A 10,000-nucleotide genomic window follows, 5' to 3' on the forward strand; every position below is an offset into this window, starting at 1 on the left:
AAAAAAAGAAATACTGTACATAAAATGATTCTAGATTTTTAAATGAAAGCATCACTTCTTGGGGTCTGTGGGAGAGAAAAAAGACGTTACGATGGAGATGCCACCCAATAATTTATCAGATAGACATTATTTGTTCACGCCGAAAACATTTTCTGTCAACATGTAAATGTTGCACTGGCAAACTGGCAATTGGAGTCCCACTTGGATTCCCCCCCAGTGTGTCGAGGCTGTGAACATACAGCCATTACGCAACCGTCCTGTGAACCGTGGACGATCTCCGTTTCCCTCTGTGTTTCCATGCCTTTGCACCTGGTGTCTGCCGTGTCTATTCCATGCCTTTGCACCTGGTGTCTGCCGTGTCTACTCAGCCATGCATTTTAACAACTTAACCTCATTAAGACCATGACGACCCGATTCGACAAAATACTGTCTTCTAAATCCTGACAGTTTTCTGAAAAAACATATGTTTCTATCAGTAGTTCTCACATTTTGATTTGGCCCGCTAGCTGACAGCCTGACACCCATCTCAAAATATTGTGTGACAGGGACCCCCAGTAGCAAAGAAACATCATGCTTTTTCCAAAAAAGTATATACTTGGGTGACCGGAATAACCCAGGGGTTTATACTTATACTACATCTCCTTGCTGAAAATAGCCAATAGCCAGCTACAAGCTCACAAGGTTCAAGGTTACTTTTATTAGTGTCCCCGAAGGGCAAATGTTTTTTTTTTACATCAGATCATAAGGCTTGAAACACATCTAACATACATCAATCAAACCAAAGTTTTTGCCGCTGGCCGCGAGCGTGAGCTGCGCCCGGCCTACTTGCATCTCCAGAAGAAAAAAGAAAGGGAGAGGGGGGGGGGGGGGGGGGGGGGTGTGCAATGGTGCATTGTGAGAATTTACATAAGTTAAAATTGACAAGATTTCCGATACTGCAGAGCTACATTAAGGCTCTCCCGTGGCCGGTTTGGGCGATATTGTACTTTGTGTAATAGCTTTTGTCAAGTGGTGGATCTTGTTCTACCCGAACACTAAACCTACAATACATTTATCAGTAGAAGAGCAGGTAGACCAACCTCAACAACCATTGCAGATACATGTTACAGTTACAGACTAAGTATATTGTATTAAGATATTCTACCATACAGATTCAGGTTGGTGTGATAGAGAGGTTACTGTCTGGGACAAGATGTCTTAACAGTGAACACCCTCTGCATGCTTTCCAAACCATTTCTATCGTAGAGGAAAGAAATAACAAAAAATAAATAAAAAACTACAAACTCTACAACCTCTGGGATGGTGGGAGACAGGTGTAGAAACTTGTGTTTGTACATTCCACACCGCTGGCCACTGGCCAGCCTGAAGCATGCGAGGGGGACTTGTCGGAAGAGAACAGAATTTGAATTTCACACTGGCTTCCATGTGGTGGATGTGGGCAGAGCATCAGTAGCAGACCTCTGCAGGGTTTTTGTTTTTACCTCAGATGCACTGCGGTTTATTTCGCCACACTGTACAGCCATCACCGTGAAAGACAGAATTTCAGCTGTGTCTATTTCACTTTGATTCAAAGCGACCACTGCACCTGTGGTTCCCAAGCGTTTAAGGTCGAGACTAGAGACTAGATGTTTCTGATCTAAAGCAACTATTTTCACTCCAACACTCCTACCTAATTTACTAATGCCCCTCTGGTTCATCCTGAAGTGATACTGATGCCTCAGTGTGTCTGTGTCCCCGGGACACGGCGCTCAACACAACATGGCTGTCTCTCATCCCCGCCAGCACTTTCATTTATCCAGCCTAGAATGACACGAATTAGATTAACCACAGGCCCAAATGTCAGCGAGGAAGACTCCAGCACCGAGGAGAGGGAGAGGAAGAATGACAAGAAAAGGGTCTTTCTTTCGTTCTTTCTTTCTTTCTTGTCATTAAAGGGACACTAGTTTTAACCACTTAAACCCTATACACACGGTATACTTAAGTCTCCTCCTTTTCCCCTCTAACCGAATCTCTTCATTGAATGTTACCTTATACTTTTTCTCATTTGTCACCTAGTTGACATGCCCATGGGATCTGGTTCATGTGGTTAAGTGCAATGTGTAAAAATAGTACCTCACATAGCAGGCTGTTGGTAACCTCTATAGTCAGGGGTCTGCAACCTTTTTTAAATGAAGTGCCATGTTTGTATTTTCTAGATCGTCAGTGTGCCATATCAACATTAATTAATTTTAATGACACCACGTCAAAAAGTCCAACATGTTTTGCTTGTCCACAAATATAAAGTTTTTCCTTTTTTTTTAATATTTTCTTTCACGTTGTTATAATGATCATTATACTCGGGGCAATAACAGAGTTCAGTTTTAATGAATGTGGAATGCAGGATGTCAATTACACACAAATGTGAGGGATTTGACTCATTTTTTTAAATAGTTTATTTAAAACCAAAAATACTCTCTCACACACTTGCCAGTGTGCCAGTGATCACCCTCCTTTGTGCCAATGGTGGCACTGGTGCCTAAGGTTGCCTACCCCTGGTCTACAGTACCTCACATAGCAGGCTGTTGGTAACCTCTATAGTACCTCACATAGCAGGCTGTTGGTAACCTCTATAGTACCTCACATAGCAGGCTGTTGGTAACCTCTACAGTACCTCACATAGCAGGCTGTTGGTAACCTCTATAGTCTACAGTACCTCACATAGCAGGCTGTTCGGAGTTCTCCGCCTACCGATATGTCTGCTCAATGCAGGGGCTAAAACTGTGTCGAAACAGTTCCGAGCTTTAAAGAATAACTCCATTGCAACCAATGCTTCAGGGTCGGTCCTTCATATTAGGATTGGTTTCCAAAGCATTGGGCGTCTGTTATAGTGGTATTGCAGTGTGTATCACCGAGTATACATTAATTCAAACATGCACTAGTGCAGACTCCATACACCAGACTCCTCTCTCTCTCTCGTGTGTCCCAGGTGAGATGGAGGAACTGGAGGCCCAGTGGCTGACGGGGATCTGCCACAACGAGAAGAACGAGGTGATGTCCAGCCAGCTGGACGTAGACAACATGGCGGGGGTGTTCTACATGCTGGCCACGGCCATGGGCCTCTCCCTCATCACCTTCGTCTCCGAGCACCTCTTCTACTGGAGGCTCCGCTACTGCTTCGGATACTGCACCGGAACGCCCGGCCTCCTCTTCTCCATCAGCAGGGTATGTGTGCGCGTGTGTGTGTGTGTTGTGTGTGTGTTGTGTGTGTGCACCTCTGTTTCTCTAACATTAGCATTAGGCCATGGACCAGTGTTGACTAAGACTAAAATATATTTGGACGTGAGAATGGTCGACCTAAATGGTGTGTTCTATTCTATTCAAAAGGCTAAATTAACATTGCATTAAAACTAAGACGATTTTGATATTTTAGTCGACTAAGACTAGACAATTTCAGAAGACTAAATGGTGTGTTATTCAACAAAAACAACTAAATCAAAATCTGCAGAAAAAAAAAACACGTCATGCTATTACAGACTCCCATAACTGTGAGAATGTATAAGCAACTATAATAGGCTGCAGAGGATGCTATTTTGTAAAAGATCAACTATACTTTAGACCACTGGGGTCACAGAGAATGCACATAATGTGCACTAATGCATTGACTGCATGCATGCATGCTGTGTTCCTGGTCGGGCTACCAGTGGTCATGTTGAAAGACACAGACTGCCTGACACTGTTGGAGCTTCATTGGAGGCTAATGCCTGCTGCATTATTGGGGTCAAGGCAGCAAAGCTAGCTCGTGCTATTTTCTATCTATCAGCGGGGTAAGAGGACAGTATATTGCAGGGTTACACGCACGCATGCACATGCGCGCGCGCACACACACACACACACACACACACACACACACACACACACACACACAGAGAGAGAGCGAGGCCATTGCTAAACAACGAGTCTCGGGCTGGACAGATTTAGGTTGTTACTGTAGGAGGAGAAAAGGAACAGAATGGGAAGACATGGAGGGAGGGAGGGCTGCAGAGAGTAGGATGAGAGTAAGGAGGGTTGCAGAGCGAGAAGAGGAGGAAGGGAGGGAGGGGAGGGAGGGCTGAGAGAGAGATGCAGTCACGAGGCAGTCTAAATATCAACTAAAATAGATCTTTAATTTTCCAGCAGTATCTTTTTTTGGGGGTGGGGGGTGAAATCACTGTAACCTTCAAGCAAATCAATCTATCCTCGCCTCTCCTCGTTCAGTTAAAAGGTCAGCACTGTGCCTTGACGTGTGTGTGTGTGTGAGATGGAGGTGCAGACATGCACAGTGCATCCCTATAGAACACTGTGTGTGTGTGTGTGTGTGTGTGTGTGTGTGTGTGTGTGTGTGTGTGTGTGTGTGTGTGCATCCCTAGAACACTGCATTGCTGCAGCGGTCTTGTCTAAGGCAGCGTGTGATTCACTTTGCAAAGTTAACAAACAGGCAGCACACCGAGGGTGGGGGGGTGGGGGTGGTAGAGAATAGATAGAAAACTCCTTAAAATGGAGTTTCTTCTCCCCGAGACGATTCCTGTGATTTCACAGGACACGTTCGTTCATGGTGATCAGATTATAGCACTGAGAGCGTCCACATGTGATCAAGCGGACTCTTATAATTGGGTCAGTTTCGTTACAGCCTCGATACACAATAATGCATTCATTAACACTGCAGATTTATTTTTTTACTGTGTATTACTCATGAACTGATCAAGATGTAGGCGGTTCCTATTATTAAACAGACTATGTCATTAACCCATTTAGACAGTTTTCGTCGTTCTCAAACATATTCATGTCAAGGACCCCAAATATATATGACATTGGCCGCCGACCCCCATCTGAAAATATGTTGTTACACACTATGAGCTTGTAGATCTTTTATTTTTCAACAGCTAAAGCATAACATAATGCTTAAAACACCAAAAGGGGTTCCCGCCCTAATATAGCCTGGAGGGTGGCAGCTAGCCACTAAACAAGCAACCCATTTTGTTTTTTGTTTTTTTTATTCATGGTTGTTCAACAGTGAATTATGACTTGGCTGCCTACCTAACGCCATCTGAATTATTAAAATCCGGTCACAAAACAAAAAGAGAGGAAGGAAAGGGGAAGAAAATCCTCTCAAGAGCGTATATTTCTGGCCTTATGGGAACATTGCAGTTAATATGTTAGTTTGACACGTTGTGTTTCACACATTGAATCACACACACCGTGCTTCAGAAGTGCCGCTGAGAATGGTTTTGAAATGTTATTGAGATAATCTTTTTACCTCTTGAAACCCAACCTAACCTATCTCGACCATCCAAGTTTGCAGATCGGCTGTTTTCGGGCAAGATATTATTTAGTGTAGTTAGCGGGAACCCCATTTGGTGTTTTAAGCATTATGTTATACTTTAGCTATTGAAAAATAGCAGATCTACAAGCTATGTGTTCATGTTCAGTAGCATTTGCGAATTTGGCGTAAATCAAACCTATTCTAAAGCACATTTACCACTGTCCCCTATATGCAGACTATAAAGTGTATGACTAGTATTGCTACAAAACAATCCATCCTATTAAGGGCTTAACATAATGGTGCTTGCAGTAATATCAGGGAGCGGTATACTTTATTTGTTTGCAAATAAATGAACTGAAAAACATCTTTCTTTCTGAAAATGAACCCTACGCTGGGAATAAAGCTTAATTTACTGTTGGAGTAATTGTGTGTTTTTACTCCATAATGGATTAAGCTGGCGATAAAAGATTCGGTTGGTACCATTTACTCTGATTTGCTGAGTCACTAGTTATTCAATAAAGTCCAATGGGAACTTTATTGGAATAAAGTACAGAGCACAGTTTCTCCTTTGCCAGGATAAGCAATCATTATTCTCTTTGTCTCTCTTTATTTCTCTGCCCATTCTTCTTGGTACCAATTTCCGCTCTCCCATTTCTCTCTCTCTCTCTCTCTCTCTCTCTCTCTCTCTCTCTCTCTCTCTCTCTCTCTCTCTCTCTCTCTCTCTCTCTCTCTCTCTCTCTCTCTCTCTCTCTCTCTCTCTCTCTCTCTCTCTCTCTCTCTCTCTCGGTCTGTCTCTGTGTTCTTTCGTCCGCCCCATCACTCGTCATGCCACATCCCATCATCCATCCATCCTGTCCTGTGTGCAGGGCATCTGGAGTTGCATCCACGGCGTCCACATTGACATGAAGAAGAAGACGGACCTGGACTTCAGCCCGCAGGCCAACATGCTGAAGCTGATCAAGTCGGCCAAGCAGATGACCAACATGTCCAACCTGGGCGGCGGCTCCCGCATCAACTCGCCCAAGCGGGAGTTCATGCACTCGGCCGGCCCCATGATCATGGACATGATGGCCGAGAAGGGGAACTTCATCTACGCCGACAACCGCAGCTACGCGCCCAAGGACATGATCTACGGCGACACGGGAGACCTGCAGACGTACCTGGCCAACCGCCACAAGGACCACCTCAACAACTACATCTTCCAGGGCGGCCAGCACCCGCTGACCCTGAACGACGCCAACCCCAACAGCGTGGAGGTGGCGGTGAGCTCCGACGCCTCGCAGAGCAACGCCAAGCCCCGGACGCTGTGGAAGAAGTCTGTGGACACGCTCCGCTCCGGCCCGCCGCCGCCGCCCGGGCCCGGGGGGCCGGGGGGCTCTCAGATGCCCGACATGCTGATGCCCGACCCGCGCATGTCCATGAAGACGCAGCGCTACCTCCCCGAGGACGCGGCCCACTCCGACATCTCCGACTGCTCCAGCAGCCGCGCCGCCTCCTCCTACAAGGACCCAGATAACAACAAGCACCTGAAGGCCAAGGACAACTTAAAAAAAAGATCCGTGACGTCGAAATACCCTAGGGACTGCAGCGAGGTAGAGCTGTCCTACTTAAAGACTAAGCAGGTCAGCGGCGTTGCCAGCCAACCCGGGAGAGGAGGAGGAGGGGAGAAAATCTACACCATCGACTCGGATCGAGAGATGAGTCTACACTCTGACCCCGCTCTCTACCGCGAGAGCCGCGGCCTGGCCGCAGACGATTTGGACTACCCCGAGATGTATTCGGACCACAACGACAATTACAGGAAGTGCGATCAGCCAATAATACACCTGAATTCCTCCCCACTGCACCACACGGATTCCGACCTCCTCCCAGACACGTCCTACTCCAAGCACTACAACCTAAAAGAGAAAAACATCGCGGTGGCCGAGGCCAACGAACGCTACAAGCAGACGCATTGCCGCTCCTGCCTGTCCAAGGTGACCCCTACCTACGCGGCGGGAGCCCCGTACAGCCAACCCCCCGCCGCTTCTGCCAACGCCACACGCTCCCCGTACAACCGCTGTGAAGCATGCCTCCACACGGCCAACCTGTATGACATCAGCGAGGACCAGCTCCTCGCCGATGCCTTGGCCAATCCCAACCTGCACCACCTACAGCAGCAGCAGCAACAGCAGCAGCAGCAGCAGCAACAGCAGGAGCAGGAGATGGAAACGGACGAGATGTTCGGCCTCTACTGGCCACAGACTGACGGGCCTCACGTGCAGAAGAGGAACCGCCTGCGACTGAGCCGTCAGCACTCCTTCGACAACATCATGCTGGAGAAGCCCAAGGTGGACCTGGACCTGGGCCGACCGGCGCGCAGCGTCAGCCTCAAGGAGAAGGCTGACCGGCTGATGGACTCCGCGTCGGACTCGCCCTACGCCAACCTGTTCGGCCTGCAGCGCCCCTGCTCCGGCAGGCTGTTTGGCAGCGGGTCCAAGTCCATGCTCTTCAACCACAACCTGGAGGAGAGCAAGCGGAGCCGGTCGCTGTACCCGGACCACAGCTCGGACAACCCCTTCCTCAGCCACTCGCTGAGGGACGACTCCAGCAGCAGACTGGTCCACGGGCGCAGCTCCCAAGATTTATACAAACAGCTGGCGGTGGCCTCGTCTGCGGCGGCCCTGGGAGCGACCCCCGTCAGTGCGCGCAACGACGCGAACAATCTGCGCTCCTCCGCCAAGTCCACCACTTCGTACTGCTCACGGGACGGGCGGATAGCCAATGACATGTACAATACTGAGCATGTGATGCCTTACTCAGCCACTAAGACTAGCGCATACCCAGCCACCCGTGGTGTCCTAAACTCAGCCCAGTTCAGTAATAGACGGGTGTATAAGAAAATCCCCAGTCTGGAGTCGGACGTTTAGTCGAAATATATGAAATGATGTGGTTTTTCTCCTCCTAACTTAACTCTTCTCTGGGTTTGTAACATAGTTTATCAACTATCTTATCCACTTAGGGATGCCATAGCCACACTACATTTTTCTTCTTCTCTTCGACATCGTAATCCAAAAGACCTCATACCCTCTTGGGTATGACCAGTACTACTACTTCTACTTCTACTACTACTACTACTACTCTCTTTGCAGATGATTATCACCATTTCTGTCCATTCTCTCTCATGTATCAATGAGTTGGCTGCATGGCTGGCACTCGGCCAAAAGGTTTCCTGGGGTAATGGGGAAGGGCGTATTAACCTCCGGCGTGTTAGCGCGGCAGGATACGACACGCTTCCCTTCGTGCGCGCGAGAAAAGGAAAAGGCCCAACGTAACATATATAATAATGGACCAGAGTTATCGGTGAAAAAGGCTCTTGATTTGATGTGAAATTAGATGAGATGAGAGTGCAGAGTTGATGAGTAGAACGGGAGGAACGATGAGAGAGAGGGAGAGGGAGGGAGAGAGAGAGAGAGGTGATAACGAGCTCTCGTTTCTCCGCCACTCCTCCCCCCCTCCCCCTCTGCTGTTCCATCCCCTCTGCCTGGCCGAGGAGGAGAGGGTTGACAGGAGGACCGCAGATGGGCGCGTTTGATGTCGGGGCCAGACAGACACGGGGGACGTCCCAGGAGGGTGAGCTAGGGCGGCGGCGGGGGAGGAGGAGGAGGGGGGGGGCGTCACGGTGAGGTAGTCCAACGGTCTGCTGCTTGTTACTCTGACAAATGTGGTCCCCAAGACACCTGGCATTGAGAGAGGGAGAGAGAGAGAGAGAGAGAGGAGGATATGGGTTTGGTGTTCCGTGGGAGGGAGAGATGAGATGCCAGGGAGAAGTCCTTCCGATGTCCTCTTAGACGATGCTGTAGCTGTTTGTTGATGTTTAATTTGGTTCTAATGGTTAGCCTGGCCTGGGGGATGGGACGGTTGGTTGAGATACAGTAAGCTGGACGTATACTGTAGGTGCTATACAATGACTAATGTTTACAGACCGACCCGATATAGACAGAAAAATGACAGAATGACAGGATGGGAGAACAGACAAACAGGGAAACCTGAGGCAATTGATGGGCATTTCATTTGTGGCTCTGCACATAGAAAAATAATAGCAAAGTATTGCTTTTTATTCTATTAAACTATAAGATTTATTAGGGATTCTGGCATTCGGATCCCCCTACTTAGGACTTTAGAGTTTGCTTATTTGGTAGCACAATAACCATTAGTTTTAAAATACCTATCCTCCCACCTTTGCTTTTGAAGAAGAAGCATAGCTTTCAGAAGAAATACCGTCAAGAGTAGTAGATTATTTTGCATGTTGATTTTTCTTTTTTCCTTTTGTTTTGGTGTCGGAGAAGAGAAAACACACACACACATGCACACATGCACACACGCACATGCACACACACGCGCACACAGACACGCACACACTTTACATGTTTATAAGAAGGGACTATGTCTTTGCCCACTAGCGGTGGATGGATACTCTACCTGTGTACAATCGAAACCTTTGACCCTTGACCCCTTATGCTTAGTAAATCAGTGCCATATAGCTCTGGGCTTCTGCTGCGAAAGAGCGAGGGAATGGCCGAAGGGAAGAGAGCGAGGTGAAGATATAAAACAAAGGGAGCGAAAGAGAGAAAAAAATAATAAGAGACAACAAGGCCGTCCATATCCACCATGCACCTTGCCGCGGCGTGGTCTCAGGGGGGGGGGGGGGGGGGAGGGGGATGGGGGGGGTGGGGGGTGGCG

At 48.0% G+C, this 10,000-nt stretch overlaps 1 protein-coding gene across 1 annotated transcript in view; it reads left to right on the forward strand.

The window, feature by feature from the left end:
• The window catches only part of grin2aa (glutamate receptor, ionotropic, N-methyl D-aspartate 2A, a), a gene marked incomplete at its 5' end in the record, with an annotated part of 213,140 nt that extends 204,287 nt beyond the window's left edge, over positions 1-8,853 (forward strand). Inside the window, 2 exon segments of the mRNA XM_080775827.1 lie at positions 2,868-3,201; positions 6,145-8,853. Of these exon segments, the coding sequence (XP_080631953.1) occupies positions 2,868-3,201; positions 6,145-8,187 (2,377 nt within the window). The 3' untranslated portion in view covers positions 8,188-8,853.
• Positions 8,854-10,000: the final 1,147 nt, after the last annotated feature.

The sequence above is a fragment of the Protomyctophum bolini genome (assembly GCF_963924005.1).
Source record: "Protomyctophum bolini genome assembly, chromosome: 11".
Lineage (NCBI taxonomy): Eukaryota > Metazoa > Chordata > Actinopteri > Myctophiformes > Myctophidae > Protomyctophum > Protomyctophum bolini.